This window comes from Phyllobates terribilis, unplaced genomic scaffold, assembly GCF_046119375.1.
Source record: "Phyllobates terribilis strain yellow unplaced genomic scaffold, ASM4611937v1 Scaffold_1__5_contigs__length_1240528914, whole genome shotgun sequence".
Taxonomy (NCBI): Eukaryota; Metazoa; Chordata; class Amphibia; order Anura; family Dendrobatidae; genus Phyllobates; species Phyllobates terribilis.
Window position 1 is genome coordinate 174,271,775 of NW_027362761.1, and position 25,780 is coordinate 174,297,554.

Below are 25,780 nucleotides of genomic sequence, written 5' to 3' on the forward strand. Positions count from 1 at the left end.
GATGTCAGCTTATAATGCCAGCTGACATCAAGCCCAGGTTAGTAATGGAGAGGCGTCTATAAGACACCCCCATTACTAACCCCATAGTCAAAGTTAAAAGAAAACACAAACACCCAGAGTAAAGTCCTTTAATTGAAATAAAGACACAATTCTTTATTGTTCTAAATTAAACCATACTTACCATCACGCCCATTCCATGACCTCGGCTCATCTGGATGCCGTCACAGCCAGACACTGAGGAGTGGAAGTATGCCTGCGCTTCTCAGTGTCTGCGGGATGACAGGATGGATGGCAGCGTTCTGCTGCGGTCCAGCCTGTCATCTCGATGTAGCAGAGCTGAAGCTGTCGTGGGAGCCATGGAAAGGTAAGGATGAGGTTGCTTTATTATTTTACTTTTATTGCAGGAGATCGTTGGCTTCAGCTGGAATGGGCGTGGTGGTAAGTATGGTTTAATTTAGAACAATAAAGAATTGTGTGTTTATTTCAATTAAAGGACTTTTTTCTGGGTGTTGTGTTTTTTTAAATACTTTACTAGAAATTCATGGTGGTCATGTCTAATATTGGCGTGACCCCATGAATTTTGGGCTTAGGGCCAGCTGATAATGCCAAGCTGGCCTTAACCCCTTTATTACCCAGTGAGCCACCGCACCAGGGCCCTGGATGAGTTGGGTACAGCGCCAGAAGATGGCGCTTCTATGAACGCGCCATTTTCTGGGGCGGCTGCGGACTGCAATTTGCAGCGGGGGTGGCCCAGAAAGCTTGGGTCTCCCTGCGCTGCGGATTCCAGCCCCCAGCTGCCTAGTTGTATCTGGCTGGGCACAAAAATAGGGCGAAGCCCCACGCATTTTTTTTTAAAATTATTTCATGAAATTCATGGAATAATTAAGAAAAAAAGGGCTTCCCTATATTGTTGTGTCCAACCAGGTACAAATAGGCAGCTGGTGGTTGGGGGCAGCCCATTCCTGCCTGCTGTACCTGGCTGGACACAAATATAGTGCGAAGCCCCACGTCAATTTTTTTTTAATTATTTCATGAAATAATTTTTTTAAAAAAGGGCTTCCCTATATTGTTGTGTCCGGCCAGGTACAAATAGGCAGCTGGTGGTTGGGGGCAGCCTGTTCCTGCCTGCTGTACCTGGCTGGACACAAATATAGGGCGAAGCCCCACGTCAATTTTTTTTAAAATAAGTCCTTTATTTTAACACTAAATGACATTTGAGGAGTTAATAAAGATGCAGTCCCTAAATTATTATTTATTTTTTAATTAATTTTTCCCAAAACTTTTGACGTGGGCTTCGCCATATTTTTGTATGCCAGCCAGGTACAGCATCCAGCTTCTATGAACGCGCCATTTTCCGGGGTGGCTGCGCACTGCAATTTTCAGCGGGGGGAGGGGGGGGGGCAGAAAGCTTGGGCCTCCCTGCGCTGCAGATTCCATCCCCCAGCTGCCTAGTTGTACCTGGCTGGACACAAAAATAGGGAGAAGCTTCACGTATTTTTTTTTTTTAATTATTTCATGAAATTCATGAAATAATTAAGAAAAAAAGGGCTTCCCTATATTGTTGTGTCCAACCAGGTACAAATAGGCAGCTGGTGGTTGGGGGCAGCCCGTTCCTGCCTGCTGTACCTGGCTGGACACAAATATAGTGCGAAGCCCCACGTCAATTTTTTTTAAATCATTTCAGGAAATTCATGAAATAATTTAAAAAAATTGATGTGGGGCTTCGCCCTATATTTGTGTCCAGTCAGGTACAGCAGGCAGGAACGGGCTGCCCCCAACCACCAGCAGCCTATTTGTACCTAGCCGGACACAACAATATAGGGAAGCCCTTTTTTTCTGAATTATTCCATGAATTTCATGAATTTAAAAAAAAAAAAACGTGGAGCTTCGCCCTATTTTTGTGTCCAGCCAGGTACAACTAGGCAGCTGGGGGCTGGAATCTGCAGCGCAGGGAGGCCCAAGCTTTCTGGGCCCCACCCGCTGCAAATTGCAGTCCGCAGCCGCCCCGGAAAATGGCGCGTTCATAGAAGCGCCATCTTCTGGCGCTGTACCCAACTCATCCAGGGCCCTGATGCGGTGGCTCACTGGGTAATAAAGGGGTTAAGGCCAGCTTGGCATTATCAGCTGGCCCTAAGCCCGAAATTCATGGGGTCACGCCAATATTAGACATGACCACCATGAATTTCTAGTAAAGTATTTAAAAAAAACACAAACACCCAGAAAAAAGTCCTTTAATTGAAATAAACACACAATTCTTTATTGTTCTAAATTAAACCATACTTACCATCACGCCCATTCCAGCTGAAGCCAACGATCTCCTGCAATAAAAGAAAAATAATAAAGCAACCTCATCCTTACCTTTCCATGGCTCCCACGACGGCTCCAGCTCTGCTACATCGAGATGACAGGCTGGACCGCAGCAGAACGCTGCCATCCAGCCTGTCATCCCGCAGACACTGAGAAGCGCAGGCATACTTCCACTCCTCAGTGTCTGGCTGTGACGGCATCCAGATGAGCCGACAATGAACTCGGCTCACCTCATGTACGTCACTGACAGCGTGGGAGAATTCTCCTGCACTCAGCGCTTCAGCGTGAGAATTTTCCCACGCTGTCAGTGACGTGCATGAGGTGAGGTCATGTCCCATGAACTCGGCGCACCTCATGCACGTCACTGACAGCGTGGGAGAATTCTCACGCTGAAGCGCTGAGTGCAGGAGAATTTTCCCACGCTGTCAGTGACGTGCATGAGGTGAGCTGAGTTCATTGGACATGACCTCGGCTCATCTGGATGACGTCACAGAAAGACACTGAGGAGCGCAAGCATGCCTGCGCTTCTCAGTGTCCGCGGGATGACAGGCTGGATGGCAGCGTTCTGCTGCGGTCCAGCCTGTCATCTCGATGTAGCAGAGCTGAAGCTGTCCTGGGAACCATGGAAAGGTAAGGATGAGGTTGCTTTATTATTTTACTTTTATTGCAGGAGATCGTTGGCTTCAGCTGGAATGGGTGTGGCGGTAAGTATGGTTTAATTTAGAACAATAAAGAATTGTGTCTTTATTTCAATTAAAGGACTTTTTTCTGGGTGTTTGTGTTTTTTTTAAATACTTTACTAGAAATTCATGGCGGTCATGTCTAATATTGGCGTGACCCCATGAATTTCGGGCTTAGGGCCAGCTGATAATGCCAAGCTGGCCTTAACCCCTTTATTACCCAGTGAGCCACCGCACCAGGGCCCTGGATGAGTTGGGTACAGCGCCAGAAGATGGCGCTTCTATGAACGCGCCATTTTCCGGGGCGGCTGCGGACTGCAATTTGCAGCGGGTGGGACCCAGAAAGCTTGGGTCTCCCTGCGCTGCAGATTCCAGCCCCCAGCTGCCTAGTTGTACCTGGCTGGACACAAAAATAGGGCGAAGCGCCACACATTTTTTTTTTTAATTATTTCATGAAATTCATGGAATAATTAAGAAAAAAAGGGCTTCCCTATATTGTTGTGTCCGGCTAGGTACAAATAGGCAGCTGGTGGTTGGGGGCAGCCCGTTCCTGCCTGCTGTACCTGGCTGGACACAATTATAGGGCGAAGCCCCACATAATTTTTTTTTAATTATTTCATGAATTTCCTGAAATAATTAAAAAAAAATTGACGTGGGGCTTCACACTATATTTGTGTCCAGCCAGGTACAGCAGGCAGGAACGGGCTGCCCCCAACCACCAGCTGCCTATTTGTACCTAGCCGGACACAACAATATAGGGAAGCCCTTTTTTTCTTAATTATTCCATGAATTTCATGAAATAATTAAAAAAAAAAAAACGTGGAGCTTCTCCCTATTTTTGTGTCCAGCCAGGTACAACTAGGCAGCTGGGGGATGGAATCTGCAGCGCAGGGAGGCCCAAGCTTTTTGCCCTCCCCCCCCCCCCCCGCTGAAAATTGCAGTCCGCGGCCGCCCCGGAAAATGGCGCGTTCATAGAAGCTGGATGCTGTACCTGGCTGGCATACAAAAATATGGCGAAGCCCACGTCAAAAGTTTTGGGAAAAATTTATTAAAAAATAAATAATAATTTAGGGACTGCATCTTTATTAAGTCCTCAAATGTCATTTAGTGTTAAAATAAAGGATTTATTTAAAAAAAAAATGGCGTGGGATCCCCCATAATTTTAGTCTCTAGCGGAGGTTAAGCAGACGGCTGGGGCAGATGTTTGAAGCCTGGGAAGGGGGTAAAACCCACGGAGCTTCCCAGGCTACTAATATCAGCCCCCAGCTGAATACCTAGCCTTTACTAGCTATTAAAATGGGGGACCCCCCAAAAAAAAATGACGTGGGGTCCCCTCTATTTTAATAGCTAGCAAAGGCTAGGCAGACAGCTGGGGGCTGATATTAATAGCTCAGGAAGGGTGCCATGAATATTGGCCCCCTCCCAGGCTAGAAACACCAGCCGTCAGCCGCCCCAGAAATGGCGCATCCATAGGATGCGCCAATTCTGGCACTTAGCCTCGCTCTTCCACGCTGCCCTGGTGCGGTGGCAGGGGGTAATAGTGGTGGGGTTCATGTCAGCGCCAGCTGCCATGAAGCCCAGGTTAGTAATGATGGCCGTCTATATGACACCCCCATTACTAACCTACAAAGTGTTAAAAAGAAAAAACACACTACACCCAGAAAAAAATAATTTATTTGAAATAAAACACCATTTTATTTAATTCTTAGTTTACTAAAAAAAAAATAGTTACCTGTCCACGTTCCTGCGCTGATCTCCCATGCACAGCTGTCACATCTGGAGATGGTGACAGCTGTGCATGGCTGCTGTAAGCTCACGCTGCCGGGAACACGTCCGCTCCCGGCAGCGGGAGCCACTGACTGAGGTCACCGGAGTGCATTCAGGCAGCGCAGCTCCGGAGACCTCCTTTACGGCAGTGCTGTACCGTGGGAATTTCTCACGATACAGCAGTGCCGTAAAGGAGCTAACCGGAGCAGCGCTGCCTGAACTCCGGTGAACCCTTACGGCCCCGTCATTCTAGCGGCGGCAGCGGTTCAGAGCGGTCACATTCTATGTGGCTGCTCTGAACTGGAGATCTTCGTGGGACACTCGTGGACTACTACGGAGGGGTAAGGATAAGGTTGTGGTTTATTATTTTATATTTTATTACAGGAGATCGATGGCTTCGGGCAATTAGGTGTCTTGGTGAGTATAGGTGTAGTTTTTTATTTTTTACTTTATTTTAGGTGGCGATCGGCGGGGACAGGTAATGTATGAACTAATTTCTTTTAGGTAACCACTGGCCACCAATGACATGTATTTAACATTTATTGGGGACACAGTAGGGCAATTTAAATAGCAGGATCAGGCTGATGGGAACTACTGCTCCCATCGAGCTGATCCTGCTGGCAGGAGTGGACGGGGGACAGACATAGGCCGATGGGAGTAGTAGTGTCACATCGGCCTATGTCTGCCCGCACACACACCCGCACACACACACCCGCACACACACCCCGCACACACACACACCCCGCACACACTAATCATGACGGGTCCGGGAGGTGAGGCTGACCTGTGCGGCCGTGGGAAAGTTGATGTGAGTTCATGCAGTCAAGCATGAACTCACATGAACCCTCTGAGGGCACCGCGGCTACTTCAAATGAACAGCTGATCGGCATCACCTGATACCTCAGCTGTTCATTTGAAATAACCGGCGGGAAAGCGCAGCACAGAACGGGAAAGCCGGCGGTGAAGTCTTTTCACTGCCGGCTTCCCCGCCCGGGTCCTTCGCTCCTTGGTGCTGCGCTCCCCGCCCGGTCCTAATTTACGATCGGGATGGGAGGTGGCGAGGGGAGCGGAGGATCGGGGTGGGAGGCTGCGGGGAAGCAGTATGGGGCTGCGTGATTGTTTAAAAGCCGGCGGCTTTTTACCGCGCGCCGGCTTTTAAACAATCAGGAGAATTCTCCCACGCTGGGATGGCATTCTGATGACAAGCTGGATCGCAGCTGAGCGCTGCCATCCAGCTTGTCATCCTTCAGAGACACTGCAGAGCGCAGGCATTATGGGAACTTCCGATTCCGGTATTCGATATTATAAAAGTATCGGAATTAAGTATCGGAATTCCGATACAGTGAATATCGGCCGATACCCGATATTTCAGTATCGGAATGCTCAACACTAATGAGGACGCATTCATACATATCAGAATTCTTGTTGGTTTTCAGGAGGAAAATTTACATTGGAATACAGGAGCAACAAATTGGATGACATTTGAAAAAATCTCATCCACATACTCCGGATATTTTTCCCTCAAAGATTGACCTGCATTGCACTTTTTTCAAGTCAGCAGGATATCTATTTTTATAACAGAGATACCAGCAATAAAAATGACCAAAGACCAAGTAGACAACAACAAATAATCTTTATTGAAACCTATATGAATAATGTAAAAACATGTAAAAAAATTAGGCAGCAAACAGTAAGGCTGAAGGTGGGAACACCTGGAAATCTATATGTATATTTCCCACAGTTCCACAGAATTTATCATATATCGTATGTGAAGCATATAGTGACATCTAAATGAATGAAAAAAATTAGCAAACAGCAATAATAGTGATAAGGATAAATGCCACAGTGGGAATGATCAAATATGAAACTAAACAGCAAGGAGATCTATATGTACAGTTATATCTAAAAGTTTGGGCACCCCTATTAATCTCAAGCTTAATGTTTTATAAAAATTGGTGTTTTTGCAACAGCTATTTCAGTTTGATATATGTAATAACTGTTGGACACAGTAATGTTTCTGCCTTGAAATGAGGATTATTGTACTAACAGAAAATGTGCAATCTGCATTCAAACAAAATTTGACAGGTGCATAAGTATGGGCACCTCACCAGAAAAGTGACATTAATATTTAGTAGATCCTCCTTTTGCAAAAATAACAGCCTCTAGTCGCTTCCTGTAGCTTTTAATGATTTCCTGAATCCTGGATGAAGGTATTTTTGACCATTCCTCTTTACAAAACAATTCCAGTTCAGTTAAGTTTGATGGTCGCCGAGCATGGACAGCCCTCTTCAAATGATCCCACAGATGTTCAATGATATTCAGGTCTGGGGACTGGGATGGCCATTCCAGAACATTGTAATTGTTCCTCTGCATGAATGCCTGAGTAGATTTGGAGCGGTGTTTTGGATCATTGTCTAGCTGAAAGATCCATCCCCTGCGTAACTTCAACTTTATCACTGATTCTTGAACATTATTGTCAAGAATCTGCTGATACTGAGTGGAATCCATGCGTCCCTCAACTTTAACAAGATTCCTGGTGCCGGCATTAGCCACACAGCCCCAAAGTATGATGGAACCTCCACCAAATTTTACTGTGGGTAGCAAGTGTTTTTCTTGGAATGCTGTGTTTTTTTTGCCGCCATGCATAACGCCTTTTTGTATGACCAAACAACTCAATCTTGGTTTCATCAGTCCAAAAGACCTTCTTCCAAAAAGAAATTGGCTTCTCCAAATGTGCTTTTGCATACCTCAGCTGACTCTGTTTGTGGCGTGCTTGCAGAAACGGCTTCTTTCGTATCACTCTCCCATACAGCTTCTCCTTGTGCAAAGTGCGTTGTATAGTTGACCGATGCACAGTGACACCATCTGCAGCAAGTTGATGCTGCAGCTCTCTGGAGGTGGTCTGAGGATTGTCCTTGACTGATCTCACCATTCTTCTTCTCTGCCTTTCTGATGTTTCTCTTGGCCTGCCACTTCTGGCCTTAACAAGAACTGTCCCTGTGTTCTTCCATTTCCTTACTATGTTCCTCACAGTGGAAACTGACAGGTTAAATCTCTGAGACAGCTTTTTGTATCCTTCCCCTGAACAACTATGTTGAATAATCTTTGTTTTCAGATCATTTGACAGTTGTTTTGAGGAGCCCATGATGCCACTCTTCAGAGGAGATTCAAACAGGAGAACAACTTGCAAGTGGCCACTTTAAGTAGCTTTTCTCATGATTGCATACACCTGGCTATGAAGTTCAAAGCTCAATGAGGTTACAAAACCAAAAAAAAGGGCTTTAGTAAGTCAGTAAAAAGTAGGTAGGAGTATTTAATACAAGAAAATGATAAGGGTGCCCATACTTATGCACATGTCAAATTTTGTTTGAATGCAGATTGCACATTTTCTGTTAGTACAATAAACCTCATTTCAAGGCAGAAACATTACTGTGTCCAACAGTTATTACATATATCAAACTGAAATAGCTGTTGCAAAAACACCAATTTTTATAAAACATTAAGCTTAAGATTAATAGGGGTGCCCAAACTTTTTCATATAACTGTAAAAGTACAAATGACAAGAATATATATACCTGTGGAAGAGATAGCCAGGGACCCACCGCTCTTGACACACATTTCACAAAGATTGCTTTGTCTGGGACCCCCAGATGGCTGTCTACACCACAGGTATATCTTCTTGTCTTTTGTACTTCTTTTAGACATAGACCTCCTTGCTGTTTAGTTTTATATTTGATCATTACCACAGTGGCATTTATCCTTATTACTATTTTTGCTCTATGCTCATTTTACTATTCAGCTGGATGTCACTATATGCCTTACATAGTCATACGATATATTTTGTGAAACTGTGGAAGATATACATATAGATGTGCAGGTGTTCCCACCTTCAGCCTTACTGTTTGCTGCCTCATTTTTTTTTACATTTCTTAGATATGTTTCAATAGAGATTATTTGTTGTTGTCTAATTGGTCTTTGGTCAATTTTATTGCTGGTATATTTGATATGTGGCCAGGCCCCAGTTATATGGATTGTGGTTTTAGGTGTGTTTTTATCGCATGTGTTTTTATCGCAGATAGTTAAAGGTCAATTAACATTGCAAGATTATCTTTAAAGGGGTGGTCTGGCACCTAAAATGTATTTTCTAACTATCCTTACACCCTAACTGTTATGATAGGCTACAAGCACTAAGGAAAGACAGGAGATCTGTCCCTACAATAGAACTAAGCTAGATCCCTGCGATCAGACCCGCTAAAGTCCTCAGCTAGTCTGAACGAAGAACTATAGATGTGAGGGAGTGATCCCTACAAGAACTAGGGACTGGGAGAAAGATGGACACCTCCTAGCAGAAATTGTAGCAGTAAAAAGACAAACACACAACATAGAACATAAAGGTCAAAAGACCTAGCTAAACTGACTGAGAAAGGTTACAAAGCACTGGCTAGCTTAAGAGTAGAAATTACAATGAAGTCCAGCATGGCCAGAAGGGCGGAGCAGGATTAAATAGGCAAAAAGGTCATGTGACCAGCAAAATAGAAAAAACCTAACAGGAGAGTTCTAACACTAACCACTTTTGTAATTTCCTTTATTACACAACACCCTACATTTTTCGCTATCTAACTAATCCCTAAATGTATTTATTTTACTATTCTTCCAGTGATGTTTCATTTGAGAGGAGTCTCAAATGTGATGTCACAGGAGCTTGGGGCTGCAGACACTCCTCTCAGCGTTCATCGCCCCTCCTGGAACAGTACGTCATCAGCAGGCAGCGTTGCAGTTACTCATTGGTTTCTTGCATCGCTGTTCCCTCTGAAGACATTCTGGATCCTGGGCAATGGACGCAGAGGAAGATGCGAGTGCAGCACCTACACTCTGCTTCTATCTCTGCCACCGCCGTAGCTTCTGTGAAAGAAGACGTTGTCAGAGGATGGAGACAGAAGCAGTGAGTGACACCAGCGCCGCCCCACAACTTCTAGCACTGCCATCAAACGAGACGTCATTTGGGGGAAGCGCTTGAATCACTGTTTCTATCAACGCCCCTTGACAATGACTCGTTTCAGGGCAGTGCTAGAAGCAGTGAGGCGGTGCTGGTGTCACTCACTACTTCAATCAACGCCTCCTGATGAGGACTCGTTTGAGGGTGGTACTAGTTGTGGGGTGGTGCTGGTGTCACTCACTGTTTCTATCTCTGCCCCACCTCCCCCCAACATCTTCTTTCGGCAGCGGGAAAAAAAGCAGAGTGCTGGCACTGCACTCACATCAGCCAGTATTCATCACTTAAGATCCAGGACATCTTCAAAGGGGGCAGCGATACAAGAAACTAGTGAGTAACTGCAGCGCTGCCCTATGATGAGGTAATGTTTCAGGAGGGGCGATGGACCCTGCCAGGAGTGAGTGCAGCCGCAGCCTCCTGTGACATCACATTTGAGACACCTCTCACACGAAACGTCACAAGAAGTAAAGTAAAAAAAAACAAAACAAAAAAAAAAAAACAAACTTAGATACTAGGTAATTAAGGAAAAGTGTAGGGTGTTTTCTAATAAAGCTCATTACACAAATGGTTAAGATAGTTAGAAAATACATTTTAGGTGCTGGACCACCCCTTTAACCTAGGCTAAAAAGGCTGTCAATCACCCAATGAACAAGCAAAACACTAGTTTGTTGCGGTAAATGGTCTTATGGTTTGGATTAAAAGGAATCTGTCACCAGGTTTTTGCTACTTTCATATTAGAGCATCATAATGTAGGGTAAGAGACCCTGTTTCCAATAATATACCACTTACCGTATTTTTCGAACTGTAGGACGCACCGGACCATAAGATGCACTCAGGTTTTAGAGGAGGAAAATAGAAAAAAAATAATTGAAGCAAAAAATGTGGTCATGATGCACTGTTATGGGGGAGGGGGCCTGCTGCTTACACTGTTATGGGGGCAATGTCCCCCAATTTTGTACTAGTATCCCTCATCCTGGTATACACTGTGTTCCAAATTATTATGCAAATAATATTTTCTCAGATTTTCCCAAATTACCTATATGAATTGCAGTGATTGTAATTTTCCAGTCAAATAACTATTAGAGTACAATTGAAAGGTTTTTGTACAAACTGCCTATGATAACAGTATATTTTTTAAAAAATAAAACACTCAAACTGCACTCAAAATGCATGTTCCAAATTATTATGCACAGCAGAGTTTTCAACCTTTTCATTTTAATAAAGAACAAAAAAATGGTCATTTTAAGTTTGTCCCCTTTAATGCCCATAGCAGCCAGAGATGCAGATGTGTTATGTGCAGCATGAGACAGGGCATTATCATGCATGAAAATGATTTTGCTGCGGAATGCACGGTTCTTCTTCTTGAACCATGGAAGGAAGTGCTGCTTGAGAAACTCAACATACATTATGGAGTTCATCTTTACCCCTTCAGGGATCCTAAAAGGGCCGACAATCTCTCTCCCCATGATTCCAGTCCAAAACATTACTCCACCTCCTCCTTGTTAGCGCCGTAGCCGTGTTTGCATGGGGTGTCCATCAACCAGCCATCCTCCACTCCATCCATCTGGACCATCGAGATCATTTCATGCATGATAATGCCCCGTCTCATGCTGCACATAACACATCTGCATCTCTGGCTGCTGTGGGCATAAAAGGGGACAAACTTATGGTGTGGCACCCATGCTCCCCTGACCTCAACCCCATTGAGAACCTCTGGAGCATCATCAAAAGGAGTGTCTATGATGGCGGGAGGCAGTTCACATCTAAGCAACAGCTCTGGGAGGGTATTCTGTCCTCATGCAAAACAATTGAAGCAGAAACCATCCAAAACCTGACAAATTCAATGGACGAGAGAGTTCAGAAGCTCCTTTCGAACAAGCGGTCCTATGTGCAAATGTAACATCACCTAGAATAAAGTTTTGAGTTGAAAACTGTTTGATTTCAGTTTGTAATAACCTGCTAATGCTTATAATTTCAAAAATGACCATTTTTTTGTTCTTTATTAAAATGAAAAGGTTGAAAACTCTGCTGTGCATAATAATTTGGAACATGCAGTTTGAGTTTTTTATTTTTTTTAAAAATATACTGTTATCATAGGCAGTTTGTACAAAAACCTTTCAATTGTACTCTAATAGTTATTTGACTGGAAAATTACAATGACTGCAATTCATATAGGTAATTTGGGAAAATCTGAGAAAATATTATTTGCATAATAATTTGGAACACAGTGTATATGTGATCCCCATCCTGGTTTATATGATCCCCATCTTGGTTTATATGGCCCCAAACCATGTTATACATGGTCCCCCCATCTCCATCCAGGTATACATGGCCCACTCATCCCCATGTCACGGGTGTGTCAGGTGTGACAGACAGTCGCTCTGGAGCCGGCTGCAGAAGGTCACTGTGCTTGGCATTGCATACACATTCTTGATACTCTCATCTCTTTGGTATTGTTGTATCCTTCTTCCTTTAGGACCCAGCTGCTACCTCCACCTTCTGCTGCTGATTGACACACCCTTGCTTGGTAGTTAAAAACTCTCAGTTTCTCCAGAGAGGAGCCGGTGATAGTTCTATGTACCTCTGTGTTGACTTGGAGCACTAGCAATTGGCTAGTTTCTCTCTGGTGCCCTTGGAGGACAGTTAGCATTATCTCTCTGGTGTCTGCTCAAGCTAAGTGTATCCCCTTTGTTTGTCTACCTTGTTGTCTTTAGTTTGTAGTGGGGTTTGACTAGTTCTCACCCTGTCCCCTCCCTATCTAGGGCCAAGCTCTAGGGACATTCAGGGCTTAGGTTCCTGCTTGGCGATAGGTGTGGAACCTATATAGGAACTGTAGGGTAGGCAGGGTGATATTAGATCTGCCTAGGGGTCTCCACTCCCCCTTCCCCTCTTCCCTTCGTGTTGCACTTAGTCTTTCCCTCACCTTGTGTGACACCCCATCCTGGTATACATGTTCCCCTCATCCCCATCCTGGTATGCCTGGTCCCCCTCATCCCCATCCTGGTTTTACATGGCCCCCCCTCATCCCCATCCTGGTATGCCTGCCCCCCCCCCTCATCCTCATCCTGGTATGCCTGGCCCCCACATCTTGGTATCCATGGCCCCCCATCTCCATCCTGGTATCCATGGCCTCCATCACGCTGCACACATAAAAATAAAGAAAGGATTCTACTCACCTTCCCTCTGCTCCAGCGCTGCGTCCTTTTCTGATCTCAGCGTGTGAGCAGCACATGACATCACTGCCATGCACCCTCACACGTCGAGGTCATGGGAGTGTGGAGCAATGAATATTCATTCTCTTTAGTAGCGGGCACTTGTGATCGCCGAGTCGCTGCAGGAGCCGGCGGCTGTGGCCAACAGTGTGCGCGCTACTAAGGAAAATTAATATTCATTGCTCCCCACTCCTATTGCTCCCCACTCCTATCACGCCACGTAAATGAGCCTCTCAGTTTTGTTACAGATTTTCCCCATTGGGCTAAATTACAAATCTGCAACAAAAAAACCTCATCTGTTGCTGATTTGGCTGCAGATTGTTCATGGATCCACAAGTCCAAAGGAGGTTAAAATTAAAATTTTACTATACCCAAAATTAGCAAAAAAAAAAAACAGGGCCTAATTCATTATTTGCGTTTTTTAAAGTCACTTTTCTTTTTTGTCTTGTGGTATTGACTTTTTTGTAAATAAATCTTCAAAATGGCACGCATGGCTCATGAATGGTAAAAAAAAGGTTTGAATTTCTGTATTTTTTGAGACCGTTTAACACAAAGTCGCATGTTTCACAAAATAATGCAAAATGCGGGCAAAATTTTTCTCCATCAGCCTGTGTACTGAGAGGTGATGTCCCTGAAATCTGATGCATGCTCTGTTGCTGGATATGGGCAAAACACCTCTTACATGCACAGTAAGCGTCTGAAGGCTGAGGTGTATAAAAGTATACACCTCAGCCAAGTATACACCTTTGTCTCCAGCAGCAGAGCATGCACAGGATTTCAACAGGATGACTCTGGGTCTCACAAGGGATGCTGTAACGCCCCAAATGACTAGCTGCAGTGGATTTTTATACAAGTAAGCGCATTTTATATATGAATTTATAACACAACATCTGAACAAAATAAAATTAAATAAACAGCTTTATTATGGACATGACATTGATAACAGGGCACTGGGGTCAACTTAATATGCAAAATTCTGATGTCAGATTCCCTTTAATTTTACATATGGTGCCTCTCGGGGGCACCATATGGCTTTCCCATGTGTATGAGGCTTTAGATATTTTCTTAACGCTACAGCCCTAGACATGGGACTGTGAAATGTTCATAAATATTTTAATGTAAGAGGTTATAAAAGAGTAATGTGGTTTAAACTGCAAATTCCCTAAATGCAATAGTAATCCCATCACCGTATTTGATATGAATGACCATCCCTTCTGATATTTTTATTGCAGTTCAATTAACATTATAAAACTGAGACTAGCATTAAAAAAAATCCAAAAGTGCTTCATCCACTGTAAAGCATAGCTTTACATACGGGAAACCTCTGGATTTAAAATGGAATCCAAAGCATAATCTAGAGATCTCTGAAGATTAATGCCGATGTAGGCCATGTAGAGTGGGTTTACTTAATCTGCACATTGGCATGCACTGATTAAAGCAATAGACTTTCAGAGCTGATTACTATCTGACTGCTGGGAATTAAAGAATTGTAAAATATCTTTGAGTTTTATCTTTCACACAGTTGGATAGCTTAGGGTTAGTAGATCTGTCATGCTTCAATCTAATGACTGATCCAATTGTCCCACTTCTCAATAAGAAAACAGGCTATGTCTATTGTAGCCTCCCTTCTCCTTTCTTATGCAGTAGTGTTTGCATGTTAAAGGGAAGTTAGGCAGCTGTCAATCAGCATGACATCGGCAGTCACGCCCAGTCAACAGAGCAGACAAGAAGAGAAGCTCCTGCCCTGTCCGCATAATGTTAGCAGAAGCTGCTGCATAGCCAGCAGGGATCACCGCTGGGCACAACCAGGGCTGTAGAGTTGGAGTCGTAGCCCATTTTGGTGGAGTCAGTATAAAATGGACCAACTCTGACTCCTAAAATATATAATAAATTGGATACAGTAATTCAATGCAGTTTGTGGGGAATATTTTTTCCTAAGAATTTGGGAAAGTTATGAAATGTCTTATAAATGTCTGTCCTATTCCTGATCTAAGTGTCTAGACTTTTAGCTGAGATTAATCTGTGCTACAGTAAATTTATCACTTAAACATGAGCCATGTATGAGGGAGTCGGAGTCGAAGGTTTGGCTTACAGACTCCACAGCCCTGGGCACAACTGACTAATAGTTAGTACCTGCCTGTTAGTTCTTAAGCCTGTAGTAGAAAAAGTATATAGTCTTGGATAAGTGGCAATTTTCAGTGGTCTGATTTATTATGCATGTGTAAAAATCTTTATCCCCCCAAAATTTAAAACTACAAAAAAAACAACAACAACCAAGGGATACCTGACCCAATAGTATCCAATAATCAATAATATATGCATTACATTCCATACAAAATACCGTAATTATATACAGTATGACAAAAGATAGAGGGGAATTGGTTAGGATGTTGCAGTGTGACCACATTATACAAATACTTTTTGCTATATTATGTATAAATATCAATTATTTTTAATTGTTTAAACCTTCCCTATACATGTAATTGAAAAAGTTATCCTTTTATTTTTTTGTGTGCACTTTCACACTGTAGAAAGATGCCCATAGAATACTGAGTATTTTATATTTGCGTTCCTTTTACATAATTATTTCCAGTAACATTCTTTATTTTGATACAGTCTGATCTTGTACTCTTTTTGAAAATAAAAATATCCTCATTTAAGAATATCCCTCACACTAAGATAAGACACAATATGTTTCAGGTCATAAGATGGCGTAATAAACCTGAAAAAGTGGTACTCATCTTCATATCTATCATTAGATAATCTAATATTTGCTCCAGCTCAAAATCTAGACTACTAGACATTATGAATTTCTCTAGGGAAATCTACAATTTAAATACATTTTTTTAATGTTTTTCCTCTAACACTTAACATCGCTTTTTATCGCAAAGTAGAAATAATAATACTTCTATTAATCCTTTGCGATCATATAAACATTTGTCATATGGTCATAGATGTATGGAGCTGTATTATACAGCAGGCACCTGCCTCTAAGGACTGTTAGACTGTTTTAATAGGACAAGTGCTATCCGTGGTTTTGACAGATAGCACTTGAACCCATGTTATTCTATGGGGCTGTGCACATGTTCGATTTTTCCACGGACTGAGTGGTCCGAGGAGAAAGATGACGGCATGCCCGACTTACCTCCAAGAATCGCACGCCATTTGCCCATTCATGTCTATGGATCCGTGAAAAAAAAAAAAATCGGACCGCACTCGGAAGACATCCAATTTTCACGGACAGACAGTATAAAGAAACTTTTCTTTTTCTCTCCACCTATGAGAAAATAGGATCCCACTGCGATCAGAATCTGAGAACCATAATTACACTGATTTTCTCGGATGGAGAGAAAACTGTTGTCTGCACCTGCCCCTTACAGCAGCAACTGGAGCTAGCTTAGATCGCTGCCGTTTAACCATATAAATGCTGCTGTCAATCTCTGATAGCGTCATTTAATTGGCATGATCACGTGGCTCAACTATTCCAGCTCTGAATTGGCCCCATCCTCTGCAATGGGTTGCCATGGCAGCTCAGGGCCTGCGGAAAAATCCTGTTTCCACCATCTTTGTACTCCTAAGGAGACTGTTCATAAAGCCACGGCCCCACTATCAGTATTTTTTCTCAGGAGTGGGAGCCAAAACCAGGTGAGGGACAATCAGAGAAAAGTTATAATAGAAACAAGTCACCAATTCTGCATTTATCACCCACTCCTGAGAAAAAATACTGACCGAATACTGATAGTGGGGCCGTGGCCTTAGGGTACATGCACACGATCAGTGTTCACTGCGGATTGGAAGTAGCCAAAGTGCGCTGTGTGCAATCCGCAGCGGCCAGATATTACAGCATAGTGGATGGGATTTATACAAATCCCATGTCCACTATGCGTCTGCGGATCACCCGCGGAAACTGACATGTGGCGCGTCTTTCCAGACCGCAGCATGTTAATTTCTCTTGCGGGTCCTCATGCGGGCTTTCCCCATAGACCTAACCTCTATGAGGAAAGTCTGCCTGTGAGAAAAGAAAAAAAAAAAGAGGCCGGCGCTCATTTGTAAAAGCCGCTGGCGGCTTCTCTGCAGCCTCGGGGCCGCAGCAGGCTCCAGATAGTCTGCACATACCTTTAAGGTAATACAGAAGTATTACAGTATATAGTACAAATAGGATCAAGTCCTCTTACAGGGATCTAGAAAAAAAAAAAAGAAAAGAATGTAATTTAATGAAAATTTAAAAAAATATATATAAAAAATTCCACAAAAGTTTGAAAACATACCTGATATTTTCATATCCATAAAGTCCGATCTAGATAAAACAGAACTTCTTGTAACCTGTATGTTAAATGCTAAAACCCCAAAAAGAAATGCAGGAATTGGCACTTTTCGGCCACCGTACCTTGCTATAAAATGCTATAAAAAGCAATAAAAATGCGGCATATACCCCTAAATGATATCAATGAATATGACAGCTCGCCACGCAAAAAACAAGCCCTGGCACCGCTGTAGCACCAAATAAAGGAAAAGGTGACGTGTGTCAGAAAATAGTGCTGAAAATAACATTTTTATTTTTTAGTTAGGAATTTTTTTTAACCACTAAAATATTTTAAAAAAGCAAAGCGGTTTGGTATCAGCGGAATCGTGCGGACCTGGAGAGTTATGTTGCCACGTAGCAAAATGAACTCCCTAATTACAAAACCCAAAAACAATGGTGCAAACTTTTTTTTTAACCCTTTCACTGCCCTTGGAATTTTTTTGTGGTTAAATGGACGGCGTCATTGAAAGCTACAAAACAATCCCTGATGTCTGTGTGGCCAGAAAAAAATGAAAATGTTATGGCTTTTGGAAGGAGGAGAGGAAAAAAAGAGTGGCAGAAAATGTCCTGGTCACAGTGTGACACATTGCTTCTGATGACAGGACTCTGTAGCATGGCCTCGATAGCTGTGGTGGGGGGCTAGTGCTGCTGACAAATAGCCAGAGACCCTCTGGTGGACCCTTCCCCTGTGCCCAGGACACTGCAGGGTGTAAACTCCCCTCCCTCTTTGTTTGCTTTGAAACTTCCAGCTTGTAGTTGCAGCACTTCGAATAAACCATTACTCCGGCAGGTGAGCACGCTTTTTATGATCCTTCCAAGTTTCCTATAGTTTGCCTCTAGCGCATGAAGTGCAAGCATTACCTCAGTTCTTGCTTGTAGTGCTTGAGTGGTATTGGGAGCTGAGAGCTACACAGCAAGCAGCGCTCATACCATTCGGCAGTGGCGCCCCCCCCCTTGTAGGTAATGGTAGAGGCCCACTGGAAGCTTGCCCCAGGGGAGTCTACACTTGGCTGAGGGGATCGCGAGTCCTGTGCAGTGCACGGGGACAGGTTGTGCTGAGAGGACTGCGGCGGAGCACAGGCAGCAGTGACGATGCCCATGAGAGGAGACAGGTTCCTGCCGCCGCCGCCGCCACAGAGCCACAGCAAGAGCCTGTCCGCATGGCTCGGAGTGAGTAGCCGGATGGCAAGGAGCGAGGTGAGCAGCCCATGCCCGCAGGTATCAGGACAGGAGGGGGCTGAAACTTCACTAAACTTCCCAGCCCCCGGCAGGGAGCCAGCTCTGTGCAAACTCCTGATCCCAGGTGGGATGATGGCCACCTCTCAGGGCAGAGGCAGGTACTGGGCACCACATGGCCCAGCAGTCCCTGGTGTTATCCTATACAGTGTCATGTATAGGCTTGATCCATTCCAACCCAGAAATGTAAAATGCCCCCTGCAGGTCAGTTTCTGCCCCCATTATGTTCCTCTGGGGGCTAATAACATTTCTTAAAATTCACTTTCATGCCACTGTACCTTGTGGATTTTCTGCTTGCCAACTCAGGTGCTAAATATATAACATAGGCATTAAATACCCCTAAATCACAAACCGTACAGAAAAATGTTCACCCAAAAATGCAGCTATAAAACTATATATACAGTATATAAAACTCCCATCTGATTTAAAGGGGTTCTCCAGGCAGGATAAAAGTTTGCTGTCGCTATGTGACTAAACAAATGAGGTAAAAGACTAATAAAAAAAAAATAAATAAAATAAAATAATATATATATAAGTTCATAATAATCTTCATTTTTATATAGCGCTAACATATTCCGCAGCGCTTTACATACATTATCATTGCTGTCCCCATCGGGGCTCACAATCTAGATTCCCTATCAGTATGTCTTTGGAGTGTGGGAGGAAACCCACGCAAACATGGGGAGAACATACAAACTCCTTGCAGATGTTGTCCTTGGTGGGATTTGAACCCAGGACCCCAGCGCTGCAAGGCTGTAGTGCTAACCACTGTGCCGCCCGTTTGGACACACCTTCTCATTTAAAGATTTTTCTGTATTTTCATGACTATGAAAATTGTACATTCACACTGAAGGCATCAAAACTATGAATTAACACATGTGGAATTATATACTTAACAAAAAAGTGTGAAGCAACTGAAAATATGTCTTATATTCTAGGTTCTTCAAAGTAGCCACCTTTTGCTTTGATGACTGCTTTGCACACTCTTGGCATTCTCTTGATGAGCTTCAAGAGGTAGTCACCGGAAATGCTTTTCACTTCACAGGTTCTAGCAGCAGACACATCTCTACCACAACTGTTAAGAGGAGACTTTGTGCAGCAGGCCTTCATGGTAAAATAGCTGCTAGGAAACCACTGCTAAGGACAGGCAACAAGCAGAAGAGACTTGTTTGGGCTAAAGAACACAAGGAATGGACATTAGACCAGTGGAAATCTGTGCTTTGGTCTGATGAGTCCAAATTTGAGATCTTTGGTTCCAACTACGTGTCTTTGTGCCACGCAGAAAAGGTGAACGGATGGACTCTACATGCCTGGTTCCCACCGTGAAGCATGGAGGAGGAGGTGTGATGGTGTGGGGGTGCTTTGCTGGTGACACTGTTGGGGATTATTCAAAATTGAAGGCATACTGAACCAGCATGGCTACCACAGCATCTTGCAGCGGCATGCTATTCCATCTGGTTTGCGTTTAGTTGGACCATCATTTATTTTTCAACAGGACAATGACCCCAAACACACCTCCAGGCTGTGTAAGGGCTATTTGACCAAGAGGGAGAGTGATGGGGTGCTATGCCAGATGACCTGGCCTCCACAGTCACCAGACCTGAACCCAATCAAGATGGTTTGGGGTGAGCTGGACCGCAGAGTGAAGGCAAAAGGGCCAACAAGTGCTAAGCATCTCTGGGAACTCCTTCAAGATTGTTGGAAGACCATTTCCGGTGACTACCTCTTGAAGCTCATCAAGAGAATGCCAAGAGTGTGCAAAGCAGTCATCAAAGCAAAAGGAGGCTACTTTGAAGAACCTAGAATATAAAGACATATTTTCAGTTGTTTCACACTTTTTTGTTAAGTATATAATTCCACATGTGTTAATTCATAGTTTTGATGCCTTCAGTGTGACTGTACAATTTTCATAGTCATGAAAATACAGAAAAATCTTTAAATGAGAAGGTGTGTCCAAACTTTTGGTTTGTACTGTAAAATATATATTTATTCATTCATTTCCGGGAAACCTCACCCGTATAGTGATAAATTATACATTTTAATATGGTCACATATGAGTGCTGGGTCAATTGGATAGACCAATCGGAGAAGAACAAAACCAATGAGCGAGGAAAAAAAAATGGTCTAGACATAAAAAAAAGTGAATTAAAATACCTTTATTGTAATACAAGTGGGTACGTGGTGGCAAAAGAGAGCTCTCCCACATATAATAATGATAACATTGCTGCTATCAGTCCAACAACCTTGAGTCGGAATAACTCAAATAATGTAATAATCTGTGTAACATTCAGTAGATGTATTTAGGCCTGATAATCAATTAAGTGCAAATGTGCCAAAAATGACATAATATAAGTATATCTCCAAGTGAGAATGTATAATCATTAATTGTTGGGGGTAATTGTACAGTACAACATGATGGATATTAATCTATAGTGTGATGTAAGTAATTGCACACCCCTTCATATGCTATTGCACCAACCCTTCATAGACATATAGTTGAAGCCCATGTAACTTATCGTGTTATACAGGATACTAGATTGAAGTAACATGATATATGTTGAAAAACAAAGTTGTACCTGTATTGGATCCAGCAAAGAGTGTGGTGCTCACCCCAACGCGCGTTTCTTTATATACCTTCGTCAGGGGGTAATGACGAAGGATTTTGTCTTTAGAAAAAAAACGCAGATCTGCAATGTCTCATTGAATAACATTGGTCCGAGTGCTATCCAATATAATGTAGGATAGCCCTCATCTGAGTGTGAGCAAGCCCTAAGGCAGGTGCTACACCGTTCGCACGGCCAAAGGTCCAATGCTACATCGCATCTTAATACAGGTAAATGGAATCGCTTTGCGAGGTGCTAGGACTGTAACAAGCAAGTTGAGAAGAATCCAACTGCTTCTACGTTCTTGTGACTTGCTTGTTGCAATGCGGACGCATTAACTTACATTACGTTACAATGTAGCAGTGGCATAGAGCAGTTTCATTGTATATATAAACCTGGCAGGGGGGCGTAAATATCATTATCTGTCCTTGCCAGTGCTGGATAGAGCTATTTATGACACTACTTTACCACTGTTATTTATTGTGGGGGTGTACTAAAAAGAATGAAGAAAAGGAATAAATAGAATAACTTCTTGGTCCACAAATATGGAGAGGTATAATAGGTTTCTTGGGCCCCATTGTGTAGCACTGTGTACACTTGTGTAAGACATTAAGTACCCTGCGTTTACCAGCCTGATCAGGAGATGTGTGCGCTGCTATCAGAATGCACTGCCCTATGGACTTCTGAATGAAACTCCCAGAGACCACATCTGCAATAGTGCAAATAATTGCCAAGTAATCCTTGATCCTGCTTTGGTTTCTGTCCCCCTCTATTTTTCTGACAGCTACTAGCATGTCTTCTCTGTGAAAGCTTGGAAACAAACATAGCCTAAGAATGTATGCTCCCACATAGCGTTCTTGTAGCATTTTTACGGCCGCGAAAATGCTTGTAAAACCGTCTGCGATGCAAAGCAATGTGAATTCGGATGTGCTGTGCACATGATGCACTAATTAGCGCGCCAAATTCGCATTGCGTTGCAAAACGCAGCATGACCATTTCTACCGCGATTATGCTGGAAATTCGCAGCCATTGAGGAACATTGAAACGCAGCAAACCCGCAGGTATATGTGGATTTGCTGCGTTTCAATTAAATTCAATGGCCACAAATTAGCAGCGTAATCGGGGTGCATGTGGTACCCGGGATGAAGAGGAGACTACAACTCTTCATCCCGCCTACCAAGCAGTGAAAAAAATAAAGTTAAAAATAAAAAAAAACCTGTATACTCACCTCTCCGGTCTCCTCCTGGCCGCGTCCTCTCTCCTCGGCGTCCCGCGGTGTACTTGCAGGACCTGCAGTGATGTCATTTAGTCAGCTCATGGTCACGCGACTGCTGACGTCAGGGGTCAGGTGATGGTCGTGTGACCATCACCTGACTAAATGACGTCACTGCAGGTCCTGCCAGTACACCGCGGGATGCCGAGGAGAGCGGATCGCCGCCAGGAGCAGACTGGAGGAGACCGGAGAGGTGAGTATACAGTTTTTTTTTTTTTACTATAGATGCAGCATTTAAAGCATCTAAGTTGGTCACACAATATAAATCCATGCCAGTTGCATGGACTTCTGTTGCTTGACCAACTTGTCAAGCAAATTTCCAAGTGATGCTCAAAATTGCTTGGAAAAGTGCTTGAAGAAAACGCATGTAAAAAACGCTGAAAAAACGCATGTAAATCTGCATGCGTTTTTTTTCTGCCAGAGAGGCAAAAACGCTCTGCATCGTGGGCACTAACCCTTAGAGTGGTGGTGTCTGGAGATACAGTTCTGTGTCCTCATCCACTTCGTTGCCCAGAGATTAGTCCCATTGAAACTAATACTGTTTCTGCTGCAAAATAGTCAAGGATAGTGGATGCTGTAATTTTTTTTCCCATTTGGATAATCACTCATTTGCTAACATATTGACTTTCATTGGTCAGTGTGCTGTCTGTGTGGAGTCCATACTGGATGCAGACAACTCGCTGACCGTGTATGCAGTTCTCTAAATGCTGAGAAATTCAGATAAACGGAGTTAATTCTAAGTCACAGAAATTTCAACAAACCTGGCATGTGTGAACATGCCCCAAAGCTTGTAGTTGACTTTAAAGGGGCCTGTCAAAGAGCAGATCGCCCTGTCACAGCTGCAGCCAGCTTTTATCTTTAAGTGCGTCATTGCCAAGGCTGGTTCCTGGTTTTTGTGGGCCCCTTTAACACACAGCACGATTTAAAAAGTGTTAATTGTAGACTGGACAGTATAGTCCTCCATACAGAATTCTGGGCACAACACAGTCCTCCATACAGAATTCTGGGCACCACACAATGCTGCGTACATGCGCTTTTAAAGGGCCCGTGACCCTAAAAAGAATACTATATATATATATATATATATATATATATATATATATATATATATATATATATATAATTTTTTTTTTATTTTTTTTTTTTATTTATTTTTTCCTTTTCCTCTCCTTCCTCATCTGGAGCCCACCGGGCATTTCACCAGTACCCCGCCAGGCCAGTCCGACACTGACTTTTGATGTTATCGATTTGGGCCGGACAACCCCCTTATGGATTCTTTTTTTGCACATTTAAGGAACAATCCATTGCCTTAGTATGCTCATAGCCTATCAGTAATTGCTACGGATTGGACACAGTGCTCTTGCGCTGCTTGTAAACCGCAGCTGCCAGATGTTACAGCATTGTGGATAGGATTTGTAGAAATCCCGTGTCCACTATGCGTCTGCGGCTCATCCGCGGAAACTGACATGCAGCGCGTCTTTCCAGACCGCAGCATGTCTATTTCTCCGGCGGGTCCTCATGCGGGCTTTCCCCATAGACCTAACCTCTATGAGGAAAGTCCACATGTGGGGAAAAAAAAAAAAAAAAAGATTCCGCTCATCAGCATATTGAGCGGAAGCCGCCAGCAGCTTCTCCACAGCGTCGGGGCCGCAGCAGGCTCCGGATCGTGGGAACGTAGCCTAACTGAATAAAACCTGTATTTATTTAAACATAGCTCTTCTATACTGTATGTCATGTTTTTTCCAGATATTTAAATTTTTTAATCAATTTCAAAATGATCAGTGTTGGGGAAGTGAATTGAAATGATGCCATCCTTTTTTTCTTTCTAGCTAGCGTTGATTTCTTGCAGTTTCCAAGTAGCTTTGCTGCACCCTCGCACCCATTGTGTGTTCGAATTTCTATCATTGCATTAAATGACATGGGCTCAGGCTTGGTTAAAGTTTGAGTGGAGAATTAGTATTTCCCTATAGAAAAGGGGAGAACTTCAAAACTGGTGCAAATAAAAAGTCTATCCTCTACCCACAGATACTAACATATTGCAATCGTTCACATGATACCAATGTCTGATTGGGAATGGTCCAACCACACACAGCTATATCTGTGGATGTTGTTTTCTCCATTCATTTACTCTACCGTTCATAAGTTTGGGATCACCCAGACAATTTTGTGTTTTCCATGAAAACTCATACTTTTATTTATCAAATGATTAGAAAATATAGTCCAGACATTAACAAGGTTAGAAATAACGATTTTTATTTGAAAGAATAATTTTCTCCTTCAAACTTTGCTTTCGTCAAAGAATGCTCCCTTTGCAGCAATTACAGCATTGCAGACCTTTGCCATTCTAGCTGTTAATTTGCTGAGGTAATCTTGAGAAATTTCACCCCATGCTTCCTGAAGCCCCTCCACAAGTTGGATTGGCTTGATGGGCACTTTTTGCGTACCATACGGTCAAGCTGCTCCCACAACAGCTCAATGGGGTTGAGATCTGGTGACTGCGCTGGCCACTTCATTACAGATAGAATACCAGCTGCCTGTTTCTTCCCTAAATAGTTCATGCGTAAATTGGAGGTGTGCTTTGAGTCATTGTCCTGTTGTAGGATGAAATTGGCTCCAATCAAGTTCTGTCCACAGGGTATGGCATGGCGTTGTAAAATGGAGTGATAGCCTTCCTTATTCAAAATCCCATTTACCTTGTACAAATCTCCCACTTTACCAGCACTAAAGCAACCCCAGACCATCACATTACCTCCACCATGCTTGACAGATGGCATCAGGCACTCTTCTAGCATCTTTTCAGTTGTTTTGCATCTCACAAATGTTCTTCTGTGTGATCCAAACACCTCAAACTTTGATTTATCTGTCCATAAAACTTTTTTCCAATCTTCCTCTGTCCAATGTCTGTTTTCTTTTGCCCATATTAATCTTTTCCTTTTATTAGCCAGTCTCAGATATGGCTTTTTCTTTGCCACTTTGCCCTGAAGGCCAGCATCCCGGAGTCGCCTCTTCACTGTAGACGTTGACACTGGTGTTTTGCATGTACTATTTAATGAAGCTGCCAGTTGAGGAGCTGTGAGGAGTCGATTTCTCAAACTAGAGACTCTAATATACTTGTCTTGTTGCTCAGTTGTTCAGCGGGGCCTCCCACTTCTCTTTCCACTCTGGTTAGAGCCTGTTTGTGCTCTCCTCTGAAGGGAGTAGTACACACCGTTTTAGGAAATCTTCAGTACTTTCTTGGCAATTTCTCGCATGGAATAGCCTTCATTTCTAAGAACAAGAATAGACTGTCGAGTTTCACATGAAATTTCTCTTTTTCTGGCCATTTTGAGAGTTTCATAGAACAAACAAATGTAATGCTCCAGATTCTCAACTAGCTCAAAAGGAAGGTCAATTTTATAGCTTCTCA

The 25,780-nt window shown here is 43.2% G+C and overlaps 1 protein-coding gene across 3 annotated transcripts in view; it reads left to right on the forward strand.

Annotated features, from left to right (window-relative positions):
- The window catches only part of TJP2 (tight junction protein 2), a 136,973-nt gene that overhangs the window by 33,679 nt on the left and 77,514 nt on the right, over positions 1 to 25,780 (forward strand). Inside the window, exon 1 of one of the 3 annotated variants that reach the window (XM_073669866.1) lies at positions 18,256 to 18,459. The exons of the other annotated variants lie outside the window; for them this stretch is intronic. Coding sequence (XP_073525967.1) covers positions 18,355 to 18,459 — 105 coding nt within the window. The 5' untranslated portion in view covers positions 18,256 to 18,354. Of the gene's footprint in view, positions 1 to 18,255; positions 18,460 to 25,780 lie in introns of those variants that run through there. 3 annotated transcript variants of the gene reach the window in all.